The following is a 25,155-nucleotide window of genomic DNA, read 5'->3' as shown; positions in this document are numbered from 1 at the left end:
TGAGGTACTTGTTTTCCTCAAATTCTTCGGTCCCCCCCAAAATGTAAGCTCTCCTAAACCAGAGGGCTTGGCTGTACGCGGAAGGGACAGGACTTAGGAGGAGTGGGTGGGAGGGGTCAGGAATGACCAAGTCTTCATCTAAAGCCCTGGTATATTCTCAAATTCCAGTGGGCATCAGAATCACCCTGGGGGCGCTTATTTCAAATGCAGATTCCCAGGCTCACCTGGCAGGCACTCTGCTTCAGCAGAGCTGGGGTGGGGCCCAGGAGTCTGCATTTTTAACAAATACCCTCAGTGATTCAGGGGTGGTGGTCTGTGGCCCGTACGCCGAGAACTCAATGCCGCAGACTGTCCCTTGGCCCCCACCCCCACCCCTGAGCTGATGTCCCTTGTCCACCAGCATTCTGAAAGAGACTTCTGTCCTCCCACTTCCATTTCCTCACTGATCCCAGGCCCACGGCAATCTGGCTCCCAGCCCGGGCTCCGCAGAAACTGTTTTAGGAAAGTCGCCACTGACCCTTTCGTGACAAGCCTGGGGGACCCTGACAATGACCCTGCTGCCCCTCCCCTCCTTCCAAAGCTGCACTGTGTCCCCTGCTGCCCTCAGTGCTGTGCTCACCAGGCTCCGTCCTCCTCTCACTCTGCCTACTCTCCCTGTATGACCTCCCTTGATTCCCCGCCTCCCCCTGGCCCACACTCCTGTACCGGCTCCCACCTTGCACCTGAGCTCTGACCTGGCTCCTGCCCCTACCAGACAGCCCCAGGCACCTCCCACTCAGAGCTCCCCTTCCTGCCTCCCACAGCAGCTCCCGCCCTGGGTCTCGAACCTCACCCCACCTGTTCACGCTGCCTGCAGGTCCTTGGTCCTGAATGTCCCGCCTCTGAAAAATATCTGCATCACCTCACACGTGGGTGTCACTGTGACCTTCCAGCTATCTTCCTGCCTTACCCTTTGTCCTGTGACCTCTCCCCAGCGCTCGCCCTAAATGGATGACAATCTGACCTAGCCATCCCTCCCCTTCGGATCCGTGGGGACCCCTTGCAGTCCTCAAGATGAACTCTGTCCAGAGCCCATGTGCCTTTCCGGCCACTCACCACCCACCTGGCCACTACCCCACCAGTCTCTTAAGGGGACACAAAGACACCCAACACTCACGCTGGGCGGGCTCCTGAGGCTTCCTCCAATTTCCCCCTACACACGTTCCCACACATCCATCAGGGCTCAGGCAATTCTGGGTGGGCTTCCCTCCCCTCAGGATGAGTCATGTTTCAATCTGTGCATTTGTTCGTGCATCCGTCTGCCCCGCTGGACTGGCAGCTCGAGGGCGGGGGCTGTCACCTGGCACCACGCCCAGCACATGGATTGATGAGCCAAAAGGAGCGACACTGTCCCATGGATGCTGGACTGAGCGGCCCCCTGACGCTCCGCTCCAGGACAGGGGTCTGTCTTTGGTGGGGTGTTGAGAGGTCAACGCCGTGTTGCGGGAGGGGCTTTGAGACCTCTGACGCCCCTGTTCTAGTTCTGTGCACTAGAACCCACTAGGCTGGGTAAAGAAAGGTCAAAGCAGCCCTTCCCAGGCCAGGACCAGAGGCTGGACGGGGCAACTGGCCCTACATTTCAGCATATCCCTCACCCGGTCTTGGGATGCTTTTTTCTTTCTCTGTGACCTGGGTTATCACATACCCAATTCTTCTGACTGGCTTTTCAGTCTGATTCAATGCGTATGTGATCTTTTTGGTTCAATTTTATTAGTAGTAGGTTACAGGTAATTCTCCTCTAAATGTTGATTAAAGTTAAAAAAAAAAAAATCATCTTCCCGTCCCCTAGACTGGAATTCTCCCGAGGCCTGACTGCCATTTCAGCCCAGAGTTTGTCACCGCCGGGAGCCCCTGGGAGAAGCCTGGCAGCCCCACCCGGGGGAAGAGAGGACGCAGAACCCCCAGCAGATGGTCCCCATTCCTACAGGACTCGCCTGCTGGAGGCCAGGCCTGCACAAGGATTCAGGGAACCCCGGCTCTGTGCCAGAATCTGGACAAGGGGCTGCCATGTGTCACGGGAACACAGCACACACCTGGGTCCCAAAGGGCTCCCGACGACATAACAGCAGCAACACTGCAGGAAAGGTCACAGGGAGCTCCGGAGCGAGAGGGGGGCCCAGGCTGACCCCGGAAGGAGTCAGAGAGGGCTCCGTGGAGGAGGTAAAAGAGAAGCTGGAGGGCGTGGGAGAGGACTCCAGGAAGAAGGCTGGCTGTGGAATAGGGCCCACGGTGCCAGGACCTCGCTGGGGGGATGAGCAGAGGAGGGCACTCCCTTGGTCAACCGTGAAGCCCGCGCGGTGGTGGGCCCTCCCCTGGGGTCACTGGCTTCCTGCGGGTTTGCCTGTGACCACAACTATTTTAACAAGGTTCCCGGTATAACCCTGAGACCAAATGACCTATTTTAGGCTCTCTGGCAGCATACCCTGAGCAGTAGCTTTGGCTTCCAGGGGGGAAAGCCAGAAGAGCCCTGGGACAGCCCAGCTGGCTCCAGCCTGGGGACCTTCCCTGGAAAGTCTCTTGGAGAAGGAGTGTGATCAGACGGAGGCTGGAAGAGGCCTGAGCAGCCAGCGTGCCAGCACTGTGACTCCCAGGGCCAAGAAGGGGGGGCGGCGGCAGACCAAGGATGTCCTGAGGCCCCTGGGCGGGGAAGGGACAGAAGCTTCCTTCACAAAATGGGCCACATCTAGACCAGTGCCCCGGGACACCTGGACAAGAGCCTATCCACGGCACTGCACGAGGACGAGAGTTCTGTGGGCACCTTGTCCTGGGGGGGCCGGGAGAGAGCGCTCGGAGAACCAGCACATTCAAAGGCACCTCGGGTGAAGGGCCTGGGATTAAAAGGCAGAGAAAAACTCCAAATGTTTTCTGCACCTTCCTGAAATACATTAATTGCCTAAATCACCCCTGTTCCTCAGATAAAATGCAGCCCTGCTTAAAAACACACATGACCTTAAAGCCACTCCGAGAATTCACCTTAAAATAAATGATGACGAGGAAGAGCTATGGGCAAGGATGGGTGCTCAGTGCTTGGCACACCGGTGCCCGCCCTGACAGTCTGCAGCCCAGTGCCGGCCTAACCCTCTCCGGGCCCGTCCTGTCCTCTCCAAGGCGGGGCCGCGACGGCACCTGCTTCACAGGACGGTCTCGGGGACTCACGGGGTCACACTGTGTGCTACGGGACAAGGAAGCCAGGCAACACAGGAGGAGCTCACCAGGTGTTTGCTGTTACTGTAATTAATAGCAAAAACGAGAACGAAATGTCCAACGGGGGGGGAGGGGGGGCGCCTGGGTGGCTCAGTCGTTAAGCGACTGCCTTCGGCTCAGGTCATGATCCCGGGGTCCTGGGATCGAGTCCCGCATTGGGCTCCCTGCTCAGTGAGGAGCCTGCTTCTCCCTCTTCCTCTGCTGCTCCCCCTGCTTGTGCTCTCTCTCTCTCTCTCTGACAAATAAATAAATAAATAAATCTTAAAAAAAAAATGTCCAATGGGAAAGGACTGGTCAACGAATTACAGCACAGCCAGGTGGCCACATGTTATGTGATCACTAAAATGTTTTCTTGAAAATTGTTTTAAGGGGCGCCTAGGTGGCTCAGTTGGTTGAGTGGCTGCCTTCGGCTCAGGTCATGATCCCAGCGTCCTGGGATCGAGCCCTGCATTGGGCTCCCTGCTCTGCGGGAAGCCTGCTTCTCCCTCTCCCTCCACTGCTCCCCCTGCTTGTGCTCTATCTCTCTCTGTCAAATAAATAAATAAAATCTTTAAAAAAAGAAAAAAAAGAAAATTGTTTTAAAATACTATAAAATTATTGGGGGGCCTGGGTGGCTCAGTCGGTGAAGCGTCTGCCTTTGGCTAGGTCATGATCCCGGGGCCTTGGGTTCAAGCCCTACATCGGGCTCCCTGCTCAGTGGGGAGTCTGCTTCTCCTTCTCCTTCTGCCCCTCTCCCCCTTTCATGCTCACTATCTCAAATAAATAAATAAAATCTTTAAGAAAATACTATAAAATTACCATAAGTAAAACGTGGATGTTAAAATGGATACTAAAATGTTTATACCGTATTGTCCCAAATTTATGATGTAAATACAAGCCTATTTTGTTTTTTAAAGATTTTATTTATTTATTTATTTGACAGAGAGACACAGAAAGAGAGGGAACACAAGCAGGGGGAGTGGGAGAGGGAGAAGCAGGCTTCCTGCGGAGCAAGGAGCCCGATGCGGGGCTCGATCCCAGGACCCTGGGACCATGACCTGAGCCGAAGGCAGACGCTTAACGACTGAGCCACTCAGGCGCCCCCAACCCTATTATTTTAAACATTTTTTTTTAAGATTTTATTTATTTATTTATTAGAGAGTGAGCGAGAGAGAAACAGCATGAGCGAGGAGAGGGTCAGAGGGAGAAGCAGTCTCCCCGCTGAGCCGGAAGCCCGATGTGGGACTCGATCCCAGGACCCTGGGATCATGACCTGAGCCGAAGGCAGTCGCTTAACCAACTGAGCCACCCAGGCGCCCCAATACAAGCCTATTTTTAAAAGGCTGATGGGAACATGAGCAGGAGGTAATAGTGCTTGGAGCTGTGTGGTCGGATTCAATCCGTCCAGCTTTTCTGCTACTTCTCCCTTTCCCCGCTTTCAACAATGACTGTACATTATTTTATAACCAGGAAAAAAGATCAATATGTGTTATGGAGAGAGTAGCACCAGCAATAAGAAAGGAATGAACTCAGCATTCTGTCGAGCCTGCTTTTTGGAAGCTACAGCTCTCGACCGCCATGTTTCCAGCTGGCTTTCTCACCGAGGCGACCTTCCCAGAGAGGTATTGATCTCCTCTGGCTCAGAGTCAGTCCTGCCTGGCTGGCAGCTCTGCTTGGCCACCTTGGGGGAGCAGGAGACAGTGCTCAGAGAATTGGCTCCACGTTCTTGCCTTTCTGGGGGACGGTGGGCCCTCAGACCCACAGCCTGGTCCATTCATTTGTACAAGCATGCCCTGGGCCTCATGGGGGGCCAGCCCCAGAAATACAAAATGGGGGAAGCCACAGTCCCAAGCTGAAGGGGCTCAGAGTTGCTCAAGAGACGGACCAGGAGATGGTGTGGGGAGAAGCACAGCTGGGGTACATGTGTGTGATGGTAACCACAGGAGGCCTGGCCCAGCCTGCAAGAGGCAGGCGAAGGCTGGGGGTCAGGGCTGAGCTCCCAGCAGCCCAGAGGAAAATGCAGAGGCACAAAGACCAGCCCGAGACAGGAGCTGAAGGCCATTCGCTATGGCTGTTTACGGTGCATGAGGCCACCACGTCAGGGGATCTTGCTGATCACGTGAGGGGCTGGATTTCAGCCGCAAGGCAGTGGGGAGCCACTGAAAGATTTTAACTTGGGCAAAGACCTGCTAAGTTAGGGGTAGGAAGTGCACGGGAGGGGCAAGGTGAGAAGGCAAGATGCCAGGAACTGCTTGCAGGGATCACGACAAAAATGAGCTCTGAACAAAATGAGGGTTCAAACCAAGGTGGAGAAGACAGAGCAGACTTGAGGAGCATTAAGGGAGAAGAATTACAAGGACTTGGTACCTCACTGGACACTCGGGTCTTCAAAGAGGAGTCCCCGGCACACTGGTTATTTGGTGATACATCCGTCACTGAGAATACAGGTGGAAGAATAGATTCGTGGGGGTAGAGCATGAATCCGGATCTGAGTGTGGGTTGTCTGTGGCAAGATGATCAGGAGGGAGTTGCACGTAAAGTTCTGGGGGGTCAGGAGAGGGTCTGGGCTGAGGGTGTATATTTGGAGGGTGTTGGCCAGAGCCTGTGAGACCCCCAGGGGGGAGGTGTGACAGAAGGGAGGGCAGAATGTGGAAAGCACCAGTGGGGTGTGGGAAAAGGAGCACTTACGGACAGTGAGAGGAGGGGGCAGAAGATGAGCTGGGGGAGATGGAGAGACAGAGAGAGGTGTATCACAGAAGACGAGGGAGGGGAAGGAGGGCTTCCAGAAGGAGGCTATCATGGGAGGTCTCAGACCAGCAGAGGCCAGCACTGGTTAGGGAGTCCCTATGGTGCAGGCCCACGCAGCATGGTCTCCAGCACCTGCCCGGACCCAGCAGATACTGTACACACTTTCACAGTTCACCAAGGGAAGACCAGGAGGGTGGGAGGCCTGGGCATGGGGCGAGGGATGCCCAGCCCACTCTCCTCCCTGGGGCTAGGGAGGGCCAGCAGGGCTCCCAGTACCAGACCCCTCCAGCCCCAGAGGAGAAGCGTGTGTGAGTCTAACGATGGTAGACCAATGCCAAGCTCTGTCCCGTTGGTGGGTGGCCTCAGACCCCCACTAAGGGAACTCAAGGAGTCTGTTCTGTCTCTTGCGGAGGATAGTGCTGGGCATTTGCTGAGACACAGTGCCACCTCGTGGCAGGAGGTGCTCACACCAGACTTCTGCCAGACTGTCCAAGCCCAGACTGTCACCCTGACTGTTCCTAGGCCTTTACTGGGGGGGGGGGGGGGGGGGCCTTATGCTGGGAGCAATTATCCAGGACTTTTACCACTTGGACAGCACCTGAGCCCCTGCCAGCAGCATCCCTGTGGCATCAGCTAAGGTCGGCCCTGCCAACAGATAAGTGGGCAGGCTAGAATGTTAACCAAGACCCATTTGGCCCCCCGGTGTGGGCAGAGACGCAGGGTCCTGCTCCCGGGGTTGTGCCCCCATGACGGGAGAGACTGTACCAACTGCTGTTTTGTTGTGCATCTGTCTACAGTGTCCTTAGGCACACAAAAATAATGCTACGCTCCTAAAGCTCTTCCAGGCACAGCTGCCCATTCGCCCCCAACTCAGTCCACAGGAATCCTCAGGACTTCCTGCAGCAGTGTCTTCCTGTGCAGTTCAGCTCAGGGGAGTCCGTGGGGACCCAGGGCAGGAGGCAGGGGGCCCCAACAGCAGAGAATCACCCCAGCCACCAGCTGGGCCCTGGTGCAGCTCCAGAAGCCTGCTCCCGGGGGGGGCAGGTCTGAGGCCTGCCTGGCTGTCCCTCGGACACCCCACAACTAGGAGGGCCCAGATTCTGGGGTCATACCCACATGCCCATGGCTCACTCCTGACGGCTCAGCAGTTTCAGGCCAGGTGAGGCCATCATGACCTTAACTCCACACGGTTCATTTTTATTCTCAACTGCTGGGTTAGCTAGGTGAGACAGAGTTCTCTCAATGCTTTTTTAAACTTCCCCTTATTACAGAAGAAATGCATGGGCAATGTTAAAAAATTAGTTTTCAAAAAAATGTGTGACTTGGAAAGTTAAAGTCCCTTACACAGTTCTATTCTCTATTAAAATTTCCTATTAACAGCCTGGTCTATATTCTTCCAGCTTTTCCCCCATACACATACATGAGTGAGTGTGTGTGTGTTGGGGGGTGCTTTCTACAATGACATACAGTTCTACAACTTATTATGGTTTTTTTCCTTTAAGAGCATCCTACTCGAGGCATCCTTATCACCCAGTCCCAATTCTGGTTGATTCAGTGACTTAAAATGGGGGAGGGAGAAAAGGCAATGTCCTAAGGACCCAGGAGCTTGAGGGTTTCAGGGAGATATGGTTCAGGAGCTTGGGGGCCTTGGGGAGCCCCGTGCTGGAAACCCAGATCAGCCGTGGGTGAGAAAGAAACAAACCCCAGGAGGGGCAGACTCCACCCCTGGCCGTTGGTACAGAACCAGCTGCGGCATGAGTGTGACCCAGGCAGGCTGTGCTTGGCGAGTGGCTGTCCCAGGAGCTGCCTGAGCCACGGGGACGCCCGGTACGTTTCTGCTGAGTTGAGTGCACAGGCCAGGTGACAGCCAGCGTCAGAGCCGGGGAGCCAGGCCCTGCGCCAGAGCTGAGGCCTGTGATCTCCAGGAGAGCAAGGACAGCTTCAAGACAAGCGGCCCCTTGTGCTACACCTGCTCTCCTCCTGGGCCCCATGGATCAGCCACATGCCCCTCGGCGCTCCGCTGCTGGGAGCCAGCTCACATCTGACGCCCCCCGGCCGCACTATTTCATGGCCTGTAATGCCAATGAGGCAAAAAAAATAAAAGGACTAGATGGAAGAGCCAGTGAGGACATTGTGGGCTTCAGGGTGAGAGTAAGCCTTCCAGAACGGGAGGGCCCGTAAGTGCCCAGCCTCCCGCTACCCCAGGACAGACAGTGACAAGCCCTGCCCTGAGCTGGGCAGCAGGTTGTGCATCCCGAGCCCTCTGCTAACGGGCTGCAAGACCAGGGCGATCCCTTACTGCTTCGGAACCCGTTTCCTTGCCTGTGAAGTGCAAGTAATACCACTGGTACCTCTACGAGTAAATGAAATGATGTGTGCCCGGCACTCAGCAGGTGCCTCCTAGACGATAAATACCTGAGTGTTACCTGCCACCATTATTATGATCAGGTGAGGGGACCCAAAATGGAAACGACTGCCCCGGGCAGACGGAGACCTCAGGCACACAGAGCCCTTGGGGCCTCTCGCCTGGGTACAGCCAGGAACACACAAGCCCCTCACAGCCGTGCCCAGGACAGGTCCTAGCCCATGAGGGTGGTTTCACGCTCTCCCTGCACCAGGTGCTGGGTGGGCGGGGGTCAAGCCAAAGACTGAGGAAATGCAAAAACCCAGAGCCTCTGCAGTCACAGGGGCTCCCAGATGCCTCGATTTCTTGGCTCCTCCGGGCCTAGAAAGGGGGGATCCCACCATTACCTGAGGGGGTCCTCGGCTCCCATCTGGCGAAAGAGATGGGCCCACGCTTGGGGCTCAGCTCTCTGGATGGGAGGCGGCTACAGCCCCTCCTCATGGGCCCCAGGAGCTAAGTTTTCCCCAGGAGCCACAACTTAGCACCTCTGGGAAGGGCGTGGCTGGGCACCCTGGCTGGGACTCACCCTGGTCGATGGAGTGCTGGGGGAGCTGGCTGAGCTGGCTGTTGACTACCCCCGCGTAGGTGCGCAGGAACTCCTCCTCACTGGCCGTCAGCTGCAAGGGGGAGACAGCCACGGGTGAGGGACGGCACGCACGGGCTCCCCAAACGTACCTCCTCCTCTCATCCCAGGGTCCCTGTTCCTGAGTCCTGACCCTTCAGTTCCGGAGCGAGCACCCCCTGCCCCCACCCTGAAGTCTGGCCCATGGTCCCCCAGGCCTTGCCGCTCAGATCAGATCTGAGACTGGGTTCCGTGCAGCACGGGGCCTGCCCAGGGAGCCCATCCCTTTCTGAATCATGCTGTCCTCTTAGGGACCATCCTGCCCAGCGCCCCTTGGACAGCTCCTGGGGAGACAGGAGGAGAGTAAGGTCAGGGCCTGTAGGGGCTCACACACCCCACCCCCGGGTCACACTCGGCACAGGGATGGGAAGGCCGCCCCAGCAGTCCCCCCGGAACTGGACGGGCAGGGCTCTGGGTGACAAGAATTGGCCACGGAGGCAAACCACAAGCCCCACGTCCCCCTTCCCAGAGCAGGGCTGTCACAGGAGGTGGCTACGGATCTCTGTTCCGCCCACATCAGGCACCCGCCCTGGGGGACCTGTTGCTTGGCACCCCGAAGCACTCACATTTGATCCCATCTTCCTCAGCATGAGCAGCACTCGGACCTTCTGCTGAATGTACATCTCCTCCGGACTCTTCCCGGGAGCCCCCTCGCGGTTCATTCCCTGGCCAGCCCTGGGGACTCCTGCGGGGCAAGGAGAGGCACTGAAGCGGGGGTCAGGACGAGACACACCAGACACAGACCGGGTGCTCGGCGGGAGTTGTCAGGCAGCCCACGGGGCTTCAGGGTCCCGCTTCTGAGAGCCCAGAGCAGGTGGCAAGTTGCCTGTTCCTGCCTCACCCCTGCAGGCCCCAGTCCGCCAGACTGAGCGGCTCGGGCCTGGAGCAGGCGCTGGGGGCCAGCACCCTCTGTGAGGAGCTGCTGGGCCCAGGGCACTGAGCTGACCCAGAACTTCTGGCCAGCCCAACCTTCCAGCCACCCCCTCAGGAACAACCCTGCGGTGAGCCCCTGGAGATGTGCTGAATGAAGCCTGAAGTGTCCCAGGTTTTCAAAGCATGCAACTTCCACAAGGAGAAGTGACATGACCAGAGGCAGCCGGCCGGCGCTCCTGGCTGGAGAAACTGAGAGATCAGGGCCCAGCCCCGAACACGAGGGCGGCCCCCCTCCGCAAAAGCCCCTGACGAATTCAAGAGGCCGGTGCCTGGGCTGGGTTCCAAGGAGTCCCTCGATGCAGACAGGCAGGCCGGGGCTGTGGGGCACAGATACCCACCTGAGCTCACTGCCGTCACCCTCACACACCCACCCCCCCCCGTCAGAGGGGAGCGCCTGCAGGCAGCAGCTGTGTCCAGGGACAGCAGGGACCCAACCTGCAGAAAGGTCCCAGGAGAAAAGTCCTAGGGCTTCCCCCCTCCAGGAGGAGCCGGCGGAGAGGAAGCCGGGCGTGGAGGGGTTTGGGTTACACACTTGTAACCCCTGGATGAGTCAGAAATAACGCAGCAGCTGGTGGGGGTGGAGCCTCGGCAGCCCTGGTGCCAAGGAGCTGTGCTGGGAGGACCAAGGGAACCTGGCTTGCAAGCCAAGGACACTCCTCATGCCATCCATCCCTCAGGGGCCAGCAAGCCCTGGACCAGCAGGTTCTCCCAGGCCGGCCTGCTCTCTGTGCAGAGGGCAGACTCAGAAATGTGCCAGAGCCCTGGGCAGTGCCTCCTTGGAGGTCCCCGTCAACTGCTCAGTCCCCATAAGCTCACAGGGGCTCTGGCCCTAAAAGTCCCCACAAGGGTCTAAAAGCTGGCAAGCTGGGGCTTACTTAGAGCTGTATACTTGATGTAGCATGTCTCCTTCTGGGGCCTTCCTTCCCCCCACATCCTTCCCCCCCCTCCCCCCCGCCAGGCTCCCTATTGTACTGTCTTCTCACCTGTCACCTCCTTTGGGCTCAGAAAAAAGCCTAATGAACACTTATAACCAGGAAAAGGGGTAAGCCACCTCCAGAGGGGCACTGATGGAAGGCAGCCCCACCATCCCCAGTGTAGTGGACAACCCTAACTCCCTAGCCAGCTGAGTGGGAAAGCCCAGTTGTGGGACATCACTTCTCACATGGACCCCTCCTCACTTCCTTCCACTCCACTGTCCCACACAAGGACCCATGAGGCCTGCATGGGCGGCCCTGCCTCCTTCTCACACCTCCCCTTGCACCCTGCCCTCCTAACCCGAGTCTATTTCTAGAACATACAAAGAAGCTCTTTCCCCCGGCAGCCTTTGCACTGGGTGTCCCCCTGAGCCCGGGCTGGCTTCTTTTCATCCTTCAATGTGCTTAAAGACACCTTCCCAGGGAACCTCTCTTGTTCTGTGTCCACCCCCCCAACCCCTACACCCTCTGGGTCACATAGCCCAGTCCCAATTTTCTGAGAGGGTCTTGCTGGAGTACTTGCTTATCATCTCTCCCCTGCCCGACTAGAGGGCCAGGGCCCACTTAGCTCACCCCATCCTCCATAGCCCAGCACCCTGCCTGGTACTTAAGACATACCACCTGGCTGGCTGATTGGAAAATCAGGACGGCCTGTGATGTCTAAGCTTCTCCCTCTCTACAATATCCATGTTGATTTAGGGCCAAATGTCACCATGTTGACACTGACCAGAGTACCTAGTCTCCATAACCCAACCGAGTCTTGAAAAAGGGCTCCCATTCGAGCAACTGGAGTGCCTTGGGCTATCCTGTTCTCCAGAGGACTTCTGAAACACTCCACAAAGCCTTCAAACTGGGAGTCAGGGCTTCGGGGAGTAAAAATCTTCCACCCCCATCCTGTGTCCAAGGGCTAATGGTCAGTTTGCTCTCTCTGTGAAAGGCAGCACTGAAGACCGCTGCCCAGCCACTAGGTGTCACCACACACAAAAGAACCAGAGTTCCAGCAAGCTTCTCCGCCTGCCCCCACCCCAACTCCCCAACAGGCCCATCTGGTTCAAGCCCTTACTCTCATCCTATGTCACAAACCACACCCCAGGCCCACAGCAAGATCTGTTCTTCATTCAGGGGCCGGCCCTACTCAGGCAAGAATACATATCTGGTTTTGCTGCACATCCCAGGACCTAGGGGTCCTGGCTTCCCCGTGGTTGGGGACACCTTCCTCACTGTCCTTTCCTGACCAGCCAAGCTTCCTCCAATAGAGAGGTAGGCTCGGAACCTGCAGAAGTGTGTGAGTGTGACCATGAGCCTGACTGTGTGTGAATCATTTTACATGGTCCATTTTTACAGAATTTTGCTCTGTCCAACAATCCTGGCATCCTGTACAAATGGATGTCATTCCATTGTCTTCCACTCAAGCCTTACCGTCTGGGGGGAACCCCCACACTCAAACTGTCATTACTGAAGGGGGAGGGGTTCGCCACCCAGCCATGGGCCTAGGGTGTCATGGGGCCTGAATGGATCTTTGGGGCCAGGTTACTCCCACCTCAGCTTCCTTGGCAGAGACAGTCTTGCTTTGAGGCAGACTCATCATTTCTAAAACTTCTGGTTCTCTAGTATTCTTTGGGCTCTACTTCAAGCTGCTTCTGCCCTGCTGCCTGACAAGGGGAAACACTCAGGGCTGGATCTGGGGCAGAATGTAGGGGCCATGAGTGCATGTGCCCACCCAAGAGAGGAGGACATCATGGCTGGTTTACATGGTTCTGTCCTAAACAGAATCTGCATCGGGGGGTCGATGTGAAGAAAATTAATAACTGAAGAGAGTAAACCATGGTCAACCCAAACAACATAGACATTGCAGTCGCTGATATGCTACCAGTCTATTAAAGCATGTTTGGGTTTGGTGCCTATCCCAGCAAACATGCTATTAAATTTTCATCACCATTCTGACAAGTATCAGATTAACTTCATTTGAAAATCCGTATTGGATGAAGAACTGGGCTCCAGTGAGATGTGTCTGAATCACCTAAGTCCAAACTGCAAGTAATTTGGACACAGTAGTTGTATAGTCTTGAGCCGTGAGAGGCAAAGATAACAGTGCTTCTCAGTTATGGTCTCCCAGCTGCTCCAGAAACATCCCATCATCTACAGTGGCGGCACTTCCATTCTAAGCCCTGAGAAAATGTCTCGGTGTTCACGGCCCAAGTCAGAGACAGACCTGCTCCCTCTCCTCGCTACCACTGTGGGAGCTAACTAGGGAAAAATGTAGATGAGCCAGAAAATGAAAACAGAGAGAAACAGGAAACCATCAACTACCCAAATGAATGGTGAGGGCAGGGGCCCATGGCTACAGATGCTGCTGTAGATAGCCACGTGTTATGCAAAAAGTGGGGAGGAGTCCAGAAACTTACATCTGCAAATGGGACAAATGCAATAAAGGGAAACCAAGGAACATACATTCAGTGCACACACAGAGACACACTCCCTACCACACCCGCTATGTTCCTGTTGGTTCTGAGCCCGCATCTCTGTGGGAGGAAGGTTGACTGGGATGGGGATCCCAACCACTAGGAGGAATCCTAAGTGACAAAGTGGCCCATGGCCTCAGAGGCCACACTGCGTTCTGTGGGAGACACCAGGCCACAGGCGAGATAGCATGCTCCTGCCCTGCCCTGCCGGGACCTAGCCTCTCCCAGAACTCAGTCTCCAGCTTTGAAGCAGTGGCTGTCACTTCAGAAGAACCGTGGCGCAGGAGGAACCCCAGAGCTGGACCGCCGAGTGTCCCCTGCGGCAATCAGGCCCATTCTGATAAACAGCTTTGAAAGCTGGCCTCCTCTGGACAGGCATAAGTGGCCCCGAATACAAACACAGCCACCTGCACGCATTCTTATTTATAAACTTGAAGCTCATGCTGTCTGAATACCCACATTTATAAAACTGGAATTTACATTTATACCCGGGGTGGTCTTACACCTGCTTGGAAAACAGTGAGTCACCTCAGGCTGGGGCCAGGCAGCCAGAGCGTCCTTGACACACACAATCCACCTCTGCTCCAGGGGTCCCAGCACTTGGCTTTTGTTCTATCCATTTTTTTAAAAAGTTGTGATATATTTTAAATGCTCACATTAAAAAAGGTACATTTACATGTATGCAATGTAAAACAACATCATATAATTGTGATTCACAGAACTGACACAAAATATTAGTCCAGAGACTGCACACATCTCAGCCTAAAAGAAATGAGCCGCGCCACGGCACTGACGAGAAGGGCCCACAGCGGCAGAAGAAATGAGCAGGAGCGGGCTTGGTGGAAGAAGGAAGCGAGAGGAGCTCCCTTCCACTCGAGCCCCGCAGCCCAGACCCAAGAGCCGCTCCCCAGCACTGCCCTGTGGCCTGCCACCAGAAGTCCTTCCCCTGGGGTCCTTACCTGCCTCTGGAAATTAACTTCAGGCAAACAGCTGCTCAACTGTGATGGACGGGCTGTGGCCGGGGAGAAATAGGAAGGTGGGGCCCTGCGGAAACACAGAACACGGGTCATGGGAGGAGCCGGGAGGGCCCACGGGGCTGCCGGAGTCGAAGCTGGAGCTCCCGCCCCACGCCCATGGACCCACCACACTGGCGGGAAGATCCTGGCAGCAGGCTCTGCCACGATCCGGAAATACCTGTGTGTCTGGCCAGCCCAGGGAACCTGCACCAACACCTCTGGGATCAGGCGCGGACTGCAGCTATGCTCACCTGCCACTTCCAGCTGAAGCAGGTCACCACACCCCCTCCTGCCTCGGCTTAGTCACCAAGTCCAACTGAGAGCTGCGCTCGGAGACGCAGCCCCAGAGGTGAGTCACTCCAGGCAGCTGACGGGCAGGTCCTGCACCTGCACAAGAAGGCGTCCCAGCCACCACACAGAACCTGAGCCGGGCACGTGCACGGGCACCGCGGTTCTCCACCTGCTCTGCGCTCAGACGTGCGTTTCTGACGGTCCTGTGCCTAGTGAACATCTGTAGCTGGACGTGTAAGCATAAACTAACCGCCCCCCATGCACATAAAACACAGCTGCAGGTCATTTACAACCTACCGGCCTGCCCGCATGTCTCCCGGCCCCTAACACAACTCTTGCAGGGATCAAAGAACACCGTCTTCTCTTTCACCCCTGCCGCCCAGCCTCATCACTGAGGTCCCGTGCAGGTTACTCTGGCAGGAGCACAGGCGGAGGCAGGTGGGGGGCACCAGGGAGCGGTGCCCACCGCACCAGCCCGGCCACCTCCTCCGCTGTGTGCACTGATCTCGGAGCCCCTGGTTCCAACAGGGGGACTCCCAACTCTCAGCCCTGCTGTGAGGACAGAGGTCTGAGGATGACACTTTGAGAAACCTGTTCTGCGGGAGATGCAGGACCAAGGACAGCTGGGAAACCCCTCTTCCACTGTCTTTCGGCAACGAAAGACGCTCACTCGCGGTCGGGGCGGGGCCCTAAAGAAAATGGGTTTCCCGGAGAAAGTGAGATTTCAAAAGCTCGAACCCTCTGGGGCTCTGGTCTGCGTATCTCTTCAAGCAACAAGGGCCCTCGGATGGAGGAACTGTCACCCACCCCTGCCACTCCCTCTGCCCTCAGACTGCCCCTATGGGGACACTCCCTCCACCTTCAGACTGCGGGAACAGCCATCCCTACGGGAACAAGCATCTTTAGCGATTAATTGCTCTTTTATTCCTGTAGATATCAAAGCACCAAAATACCAAGGCTCCCTGGGGAAACTTCCACCCAAGTCCCCACATTCCTTCAAAAAGAGATGAGAAGAGACAGCCTTCTCCCACCTCTGAGGGCTTTAATTTCTTCAGCTACCGCAACAGCCAATTAGCCTCCTACTGTCTACAGGACTCAGGTCCTTCCAAGAAGCAGAGAGTACCTTTGCATTAGTGACTTTAAGGGGAAGGCATCCAAAGGCTGCAGTGCTGTTCCTGATGGGACTGTCCGGAGATTTGCGACCAGCTGTTCTAGTTGCCATTTTATGACCAGGTCAATGTCCCCATTTTACAGAGAAAACTGAGGCTCAGAAGTCCTGGGGGCCCCTGAGCCAGTGGAAGGCAGTAAGCATGCTCCAGGAGCTGGCATGTTTTCAGTTCTGCTTTGTTGCCGATCAGCTGTGCACCCTGAGGTTGGTCACTGCCCTTTGGGCCCTTCATTTTGCCCTCTGTAAAAAGGAAATCATGACCTCTACCATGTCTTCCCTCATTGGATACAATGAGATCAGGGCAGGCTTCATGAGCTGAGGCCTAGAAGGCCCCATCCTTGGTTTAGAGCTCTACTATCACAGTCTTGAAACGCTTCATCATTTTTGAACAAGGGGCCCTGCGCGGGGCCCCGCAAATTATAAAGCTGGTCCAGAATGAGAAAAAGAGTGTCAAGGTGCCTCTCAAGCTGCCATGGGCCCTGGAACCTGAAGTAGACGTGACACTGACTCAAGAAGGATTCACTAAAACCTTTCTTGGGGTACCCAGCCCTGTGTCAGGCTCAGGGAACAGGAGATACAAAGGTGGGGCTGTGACACCTCCTTCCAGGAAGCGACCATGATGCTGAGGAAATCATACTACACAAAGCAAACGGGAAACAACACAAACAGCAACGACGAGCCAAGGACGTAGGTCGGGCTGAGACACAAACACCAGCAGAGTGTCAGATGCGCGTATCGCGCCGGCCCCCCGCCCCTGAGCAGCTCCGTAGCAGCAGGGAAAGGCCGGGGCCTGCGCCCAGGGGAGTAAGTGGCAGAGTAAGGAATGTGCGAAGCTCTGCGAGAACGCAGAGGAGCTCCGGGGAGAGGAAACTGGAGCTAGGTCTCAAAGGATGAATAGGAGTTTGCTGGCAGAGAGGAAGGAGAAGGGCACTGGAGGCACTGGGATGTTGTCTGAACGATTACTGAGCGTCTATTGCATGCCAGGCCCTGTGCTAGGCCTCGAAGATAGACAGCTGAGCAAAACAGCCGTGGTCTGCCTGTGATGAGGGGCTCCGGGCGAGTCACACCCAGGTAGGCGCACCCACAGACACTGGGATAAGTGCAGACACAAAGGGTAAGTGCGCGGTGCCCCGAGGACACGCAGCTGGGAGTCTGACCCAGCCCTGCGGGGAGGCATCCAGAGAAGATTTAGTCTTTGGAAAACCTAGAGGAAGAAGAAGGTGTCGGGTGAGAGGTGTCAAGGTGAGCTGGTACTGGGCCCCAGGGGTCTCAGGAGGGGTGAGGAGAGGCGCTGAAGCAGGGGGTCCTCAGGTAAGGTCTGAGCTTCACAAGGCCACTGTGGCAGCAGTGGGAAAGACTCTGGGGCAGAGCTGGAGGGGGGGCTCCTGCCGGACCAGGAGGGAGCCAGGGCCTGCGCTGGGGGGTGACAGGGAAGGGACGGTGAGGGGAAGGGTGGGGGCACGCTGGCAGGTGGGAGGGCAGGATGGGAGCTGGGTAAGAGCGTGGACTGGCACGGCGGCTGAAGTCAGGGGCATAGAAGGCCTGCTGGTAAGGGCCCTGAGGACAGGCTGAAGAGCTAGGGCTGGACTCCACAGGCCACGGAGAAGCCCACGGGGGCTGGCAAGTAGGGCAGAACCCCTTCAGATAAAGTCGTTCCTACAGTGGACATCTGCAAAGTGTTCTGGAGACAGAGTCAAAACGTGGTGAGCAGCCAGATCTGGGAGATGCTGCCCTGGACGGGGTGGGGAGGACGGAGCAACACGCATGAAGGTGAAGATGTGGCATCCTGGTGACCCCATTACCAGCCAGGTGGCCATGGGGAAGTCATTCAATCAACAAATGTATTCAGCACCTACTACGTATTGGGATATATCAGTGAAAAAACAGTCAAAAGTCCCTACATACTCTGGTGAGAGGGGAGAGCAGACAAAACAAAATAAAAATCAACCAATGGGAAATAATATAGTGTGGATGGAAGAAGGTGACCAAGAAGTGCTAGGATAAAAACCGAGCTGGGTGAGGGGATCAGGAACGTGCGGTGGCCGGGTGGGCCTTCCTGAGCAAAGACTGGAACGGGGTGACGGAGTGAGCCGTGGGAACCCAGAGCAGAGCTGGACGGAGGCCCCAGGGTGGGGTGCACTGGAGGAAGAGCAAGAAAGGCCACAGGAAGGGAACGCGCACGGGGACAAGGGGCCCAGGGCACTGAGGCCTCTGGGAAACCTGACCTGGACCTGTAAGAAGGGGCAGCAAGCAGAGGTGTAGCCTGGCCTGACTTGGGTGTTGGCAGGTCCACCCTGACTCAGACACAGAGAGGAGGTGGGGGGCTGAGAACAGAAGCAGGGGGGGGGCGTGGTGGGAATCCAGGCAAAAGGAGTGGACGGGACATCAGGAGGGCCAGTGGGTGCCGCACGCAGTGGGGGCAGGTACATGGGATGGGGACCCCCAGTTCTGGGGGCTGAGCAACTGAAGGCAGCATTCCTATCAACCAAGATGGGAGAGATGCAGGTGGAACAGTTTTGGAAAAGGACCAGGGGCTGAATTTCAGACAGCTTAGAGCCTTCCCATCAATAAGCCTCAGTTTCCTTATCTGTAGAATGGGGATGATAATGGCACCTGCCTATCAGGGCTGTGAAAATAAGATAACAGAGAGCACTAGGCATAGTATGTGGCACACAGCAAACGCTCAATAAACACTAGTTACTCTAATGATAAGATCACAAGATGATAATAGGCAACGCGAGTAAGGGGTATTTTTGTTATAGAATGGGGGGTGGTGGGAATAAGACTAAACAGTAAGAATTCAAAGGCTTAACATACCCAGCTTCCTTTCCTCCCTTTTCCCTCCCAGTTCACCCATCGGCCCCCAACTGGCTCAAAGGAATGATCAGAGGTGAAGAGTTATGGGGTCGGCGGGGAGGGCAGGACCCCACCTCCATGTTCCACACGCCGCCCTGAATCACTGGGGGTGCTTTAAAGCAGAGTTTCCCAACCTTGGCACGATGGAGAATTTAGAATTCTTTGTTGTGAGGACTGTCCTGGGCATTGTAGGATATTTAGCAGCAACCCTGGGCTCTATCCGCTAGACTCCAGGAGCAGCCCCTCCCTGGTTGTGACAACCAAAAATGTCTCCAGACGTTGCCATTGTGTCCCCTGGGAGGCAAAATCACCCCAGGTTGAGAACTCCTCTAAAGAAATAGTTGACACACATTCTAACTATTGGCCAAGTACTGTGCTCACCCCTGCAGGTACATAAATCATTCAGGCTTCGGAGCAAACATCCTTGTTAAGGTTCAACAAATGAGGACACGGAGATGCAGAGATCACCCAGTGATCACTCAGCCAGTCTGTCCTACTCTGCACTGAGGCAGGATTCAAACCCAGATCATCCAAGTTCTGAACCACTATGCGACACTGCTATCCAGGATACGTGTAGATGGGTAGAAAGCACTCAGGGCCAAGGAGAGGGAGGCGGGCCCGAGCCCGGTCTGCAGCTCCGTACCAGGCGGCAGCTCAGACCCTCAGCGACATCAAAACTAGGGCACTGGAGAGAATTTCCACAAGCTCTGCTCTCGGTAATTAAGCTGCAACCTCCTGGACTCTGGGGCCTCATGAGCAACTGCCTTAATTAATAAATTCCACATTGAAGCCTCCTCAATCCAGAGCCAGGCTCAGCATTCCCGAACCATGTTCCACCAGCATGAGCAAAACAGGTCTAATGGCAGCTCTGGTGAGTCAGGGAGTCTGCAGGACGTGGCATCATTCTTCCGGAGATGAGCTGGGGATAAGGAGTTCCTCCTGAGGTCGCCAACCCAAGTTCAAACCTGATCCAAAGCTCCTTCCTGCTCTATGAAGCCAGGCTACATGGCAGAACAATGATAATTACTGCTGTTGCTGGAGCGTTCTCCAAGGGACAGGCACACCTTCAGTCACATTCATCACATTTGTCTCGTTTAATTTTAGTCCTTGCAACAAGCCTGCAAGGTAAGAATTACTCCCATTTGATAGATAAGACAACTGCGACTCAGGGATGCTAAGTAACCTGCCCAAGGCCAAGGAGCTAAGAAGAGACAGGGCCCGAATTTGAATGCATGAGTTCCCTCCATCCTATCAAGCGCCTCCTGGCTCAGGAGTTGAGAGAAGCGTCAGCCATTTTAACTGAAATGAAAATGAAAATCCACTTCAGAGAAAAAAAAAAAAGGCCAGAGGCCCAAACTCCTGCCAGTCAGAAAAGAAGATAATACAGCATAACAACTGAACACAGTGAATGGTCCTTGATGGGATCGGAGAGAGAGGGGGAAGGAGTCATAAAGGCCATTATTGGGCAATTAGGCAAGGTTTACTAGAGAGTATTGATTAGATAATGGTATTGTATCAATGTTGCGTGTGTTGAATGTGATTTTATCCTGGGTGCTCTGGAAAATACCCTGGCCCTTAAGCGATGCAGGCTGGAGTACATAAGGGTGAAACATCTCAATGCTTGCAGCTTACTCCTAAATGGTTCAGGGGGGAAAAATGTGTGTGCCTAAGTGCGTGTGAGCGTGCACAGAAGGTGCGTGAGCAACTATGGCAAAAGGTGAACACTGGTGACACTAGGTAAAGGTCAGAGTTCACTACTATTTCGACTTTTCTGCAGATTTGAAATCAAGATGAAAAGTCAGGAAAACACTGAAAAGCCACTGGGAAATGGTCAAGCAAGGCAGTAGGAGAGGCCTGCCCTTGCTCTGGGGTTGGGAGGGGTGGTGTGTGTGCGAGGAGCTATGTGTAGTACAACCTGAAGGCCCTGCCGTAGTGGGGAGCAGCTCTGAGGCCTGAACACAGATGAGCCCTGCTCCTCTCTGGCTGCAGGTTCGTGGGCACAGGAGTGAGTCCAAACTCTTGGGCTTTCCCCCCCGCCAAACACCTCCCACCTCAGAGCTGTAACCTCTCCTTCACGGCAATGCGGCAGGTGCATCCTGTTCCAGGAGTGAACCACTCTGATGAAGGCCCTTGGGTGAAGGTTCTTGCAGCATTAAAATCAAATCCATGGGACCTGATTCAAAACAACCCAACAGCAAGCAGAGCGCGGCCGCCCTGCCCAGCTGTCCTGACAACCGTGGGGAAGGCAGCCACAGAGAAGACCGTGGTTAGGCTGGGAAGGGGGCGCCTGGAAGCATTGACGGTGGGGGAGTGGGGGGTGGGGGGCAGCTCAGTCAGTTAAGAGGCTGACTTGATTTTGGCTCAGGGTCCAGGGATGGAGCCCCGTGTTGGGCTCCTCGCTCAGTGAGGAGTCTGCTGGAGATTCTCTCTCCCTCTCCCTCTGCTCCTCCCCTACTCTCTCCCCAAAATAAATAATAAATCTTTAAATGATAACAACAAAGGGCTGCAGGACAGGCACAGATCTGCCCAGAGAGGGCTCCCCAGGACCTGCACGCTGGACAGGATGCGAGAAGAAAGGGCCTCCCCCCACACCCTGCCTTGGGCAGGGACAGGTAGTAGGACCAGCTGTCCACCACGTCCCTGAGAAGCGGGGGTGCTCAGTCGGGGGCATCTGGTGATGTCTGAGACATTTCTGGTCGTCGTAATGGGGAGGATGCTAGTGGGCAGGGGCCAGGGATGCTGCCGAAGGCCCTGGGATGCCCGTGGTTTCCCTCAGTTACCTCAGTTACCTCTGGTAACCTCAGAGTTACCAGCTGCATGGGGTTCCTTCAACACCTCTGGGCCTTAGCAGCTGCAGGTCCCTCGGCCCAGAATGCCCTTTCCTACTTACTGTTCTCTGCTCGGTAGCACCTTCCCTGGGCTGCCCTGAGCCCTGGGTTTACACCTGCCCAAATTTCCCGCCTCAAGACGCCTGACATCCCCCCCTGCCCCCACCCTGGGGTGTCTGCACATCTCCTCCCACCTCAACCTGCAAGCTATCTGCGGGCAGGCCCCAGGCAGCGTTTTCTCAGAGACATCAAAATGAACCCACACATCTCATTAAATATAATTCTTCTCTTACTCATAGAGGGAGCTGATACACTGGACGGGGGGTAGGGAACAGTGCCGCCAGTCACATCTGGGGCTCTGTTATGTGAATGAACAGATTCGGGAAGCCTGAGAGAGTCACCTGGGAACCACAAAGGAGCCCCCAGCCCCAATGCTGTCCCCACAGGGAATCTGAGACATCGAGGACTAGAAGGGGCCTATATGTATAGACTATATAATGTTGATGTGGTTGCACTGATATAAGGCATCTGTTTAGAACTTCAGGCTTAAAAAATTTTTTTCCCTATGATTTTGCCTGACTGATAAAAATAAGTTACTCGGATGTTGCTGTCTCTTCAAGTCCTGATTGGCGTGAAGCCCCTCTTTTTACAGCTAAGAAAGAGTACCTGGCAGGCCTGCTGTTCAGCTGAGAACAATGCAAACAGGAAGGGAATGCGGAGGGGCCGGAGGAAGTTTCCCCAGCTGCACGGGGACACTCCTGATCCCGGGCTAAGTTTCGAGGCTGTGGTTCCGACCAAGGGACACACAGGTGGTGGTGGTGTTCTCTCGGCACAACAGGGGAATGAGGACAGAAGGAAAAAAGCATCTTTTGACCTAATTTTAAAATATTCTTTTTTCTTCCCAGAGAACGGCTGGAGCCCTGAAACCCGGCCAAGCCAGAGCCGGAGACCTGAAGTCAGGAACCAGCGCGCCTACAAAACGCGGCTCCGGATCTTCCTCTGATTCAGTCTGATTCGTGACCCTCGGCCTCTGGCAGGTTCCAGGGAGTGGGTAATGCAGACTCCAGAGCCCTTGTCTATTTATAAGTGAATGGAGGAGTTGGAAGCTTCTGCTCTCGAATGGGTGCAAGCACACTCTGTGCCCCGTCCTGGGCAGGAGGTCTCCCAGGCTGGAGGACCCTCACCATGGGCTGAGCACCTGGCAGAGTCCGAAGCCACCCTGTGCAAGTTGATGACAGAAGGACCCTTTTTCTCTCCTGTAACCTAGATTGACATCTGAGATGCCCCCCAGCTTGCTGACGCCCCTGCTCCCCTCCACCGAGGGAAAACTCACTTTGCATCGCTGGTCAGTGTTCTGAGGGAGAAAGCTGAAGTCCACTGCAGGCCTGGTGGGAAGGAGCCTGGCCAGGAGGTTTCACAGACCTGTGTCACCTCCAGAGAAGGAGGCGAGAATGGTAATCTCAACCCATGGAAGTCCTGTCAACCCCACAGCCCACAGCTATGTCAATTCCTGCAGGTCACCATTTAACATTTTTAATTAAATTGAGAAATTTAAAAGATTTTTTTTCTAAAGAGGAAGGGGAAAGACTATTTATTCAGTGCTATTTATTTCTCAGGAGCTGCATGAGGTCCCTTCACTCAGAAGCCTATGGACGCGTTCATGCCACCCTCATAATGGCAGGCCAAAAAGCATGGCACCAGCCCGGCCCTCCCCGCCCCTCCCTGCGCTGGCCTCTCCAGCTCTTCTTCCTTTGCCTCAGCTCTCCCTCCATCCCTTCCCTCCATTAAAGTTCTCTTATAATTGGTTCAAGTAAATAAGCTTCCTGAATGGGTTCACTGCATCCCCTCAGAATCCCAGGGCCAGGAAGGCCTCCAACTTCCTGTTGTGAGAATTAGGTCATTAAATCAATGGGGTCGCCTGCTGGGGCGAGGGCTCAGTTCCCCCAGAGGCAGCAGGCTGGCCGCCTCCTGGCCTCCAGAGCCTGCAGGTCCTTACCGCCCAGCTCTGGGGATGACTATCCTTGGGATCCGGCTGGGAGGCTCGAAGCATGGCCTCCTGGGTGAAAATTCTTCCTACAGACCCTTAAGAAAATAAGTTTTAGGGGGCACCTGGGTGGCTCAGTCGGTGAAGCATCTGCCTTCATATCAGGTCATGATCCCAGGGTCTTGGGATCGAGCCCTGCATGGGGCTCCCTGCTCAGCGGGGAGCCTATTTCCCCCTCCCCTCCCTCTGTGTGCTTGCTCTCTCTTTCGCTCTCTCTCTCAAATAAATAAAATTTAAAAATCTTTAAAAAAAAAAAAAAAGAAGAAGAAGCTATAGGATTACTGCCTCCTTTCTCCTGTAAGCTTTCAACATATAGGTGTGCGTTAATTTGCATAAAACATAGGCATGTTTGTTTACCTCAAAACCATACGCATACCATTGCTACAAATTGCAAGGATCCATTCTACCCACACGTGCCATTAGCCACACTGTTTGTTTGGATAACTGCTTCTGCTCTCTATGACACAAGCAGTAGCCTCCCCTCTCCTTGCCCTCCAGCTACCTCTGAACAAAAAAATAATCCAAGGAAGGAGGAAACCTCCCCCTAAGAGGCTGTGAAGATTCAGTTTCCTCCCTCTCTAAATGTTTAACAAGCTGATAATCAAAAACAAAAATGTTTCAAACAAAGACAACTCCAGAATCCATATGCATTTATTCCATTAGCTCGAGGTGGGTGGGGGAAGGGGGGTAACATGAAGACGAGAACTCCCGGATGGGGGCCACAAAGCTCCTGCCTGAGGACAAATGTGGTGGCGGCTGGAGAGGTGAGGGATGGTCAGGGAAAACACAGCACCTAACACAGCAGGAATCCAGCCACGGTCACCTAGAGGGTCTGCTCAGGGCCAGGGCCACCAGAGAAGCTCAGAACAGTGGACCGAGATGGACTAGAGGCTGCTGGGGCCCGAGCAGGGGCTGAGAAACTGTCCCCATTCCCAATGGGTGTAGGCATAAACACCCAGGCCAGGCACACCCAGATAATCCAGTTCAGCAGCCAAATCCCCATCATCCGCTTGTAACGACATCCCTCATTCCCAAAGCCACGAAACCATTAGTCACCAAGCCACGGACAGGGAGCAGAAGCTCCCAGCAAAACTGGCTTGTTACCACTCCCCTGGCAAAAAGGCTCCTGGTTTTACAGGCCAGCTACCCACCCAAGACCATCACATTTCTTTTTTTTTTTTTTTCTTTTTAAAGATTTTATTTATTTATTTGACAGAGACGCAGCGAGAGAGGGAACACAAGCAGGGGGAGTGGAAGAGGGAGAAGCAGGCTTCCCGCGGAGCAGGGAGCCAGATGCGGGGCTCGATCCCAGGACCCTGGGATCATGACCTGAGCCGAAGGCAGACGCTTAACGACTGAGCCACCCAGGCGCCCCAAGACCATCACATTTCATAAAATGAGACGCAGGAGTCTTTTACCATATCTACATAATGCAAGTGCAGCCTGACCTCTTGCAAAAACTCTCAGTTGAGAAGAAAAAGCTTCTATCAAGGTTTGCAGAGGGAGAGGTTAATGACACTACATACTAGTTTGAGGGTATTCTCACGGACTGAGGCTTTTGGTCTCAGAGAACTAAACTTCCTTGCA

General features: G+C 55.0%; 1 protein-coding gene and 1 long non-coding RNA gene across 3 annotated transcripts in view; one reads left to right on the top strand and one right to left on the bottom strand.

The window, feature by feature from the left end:
• Positions 1–25,155, bottom strand: part of CTNNBIP1 (catenin beta interacting protein 1) — a 48,460-nt gene that overhangs the window by 10,969 nt on the left and 12,336 nt on the right. The window contains exons 2-4 of one of the 2 annotated variants that reach the window (XM_035019841.1): positions 14,325–14,409; positions 9,563–9,681; positions 8,901–8,991 (exon numbers count right to left, since the gene is read on the bottom strand). In XM_035019841.1, coding sequence (XP_034875732.1) covers positions 8,901–8,991; positions 9,563–9,658 — 187 coding nt within the window. In that variant the 5' untranslated portion in view covers positions 9,659–9,681; positions 14,325–14,409. Of the gene's footprint in view, positions 1–8,900; positions 8,992–9,562; positions 9,682–10,267; positions 10,770–14,324; positions 14,410–25,155 lie in introns of those variants that run through there. The other variant, XM_035019842.1, reaches the window with a different exon arrangement.
• On the top strand, positions 16,314–23,231 carry LOC118020027. The gene is made up of 4 exons (XR_004681794.1): positions 16,314–16,911; positions 22,430–22,575; positions 22,792–23,040; positions 23,141–23,231. It is a non-coding gene; the product is annotated as an uncharacterized LOC118020027 (long non-coding RNA).

This window comes from Mirounga leonina, unplaced genomic scaffold, assembly GCF_011800145.1.
Source record: "Mirounga leonina isolate KUSES-001 unplaced genomic scaffold, KU_Mleo_1.0 Mir_173, whole genome shotgun sequence".
NCBI lineage: Eukaryota > Metazoa > Chordata > Mammalia > Carnivora > Phocidae > Mirounga > Mirounga leonina.
Note: the sequence above shows the minus strand (reverse complement) of the source record. Positions and strands in the feature narration are given on the sequence as shown.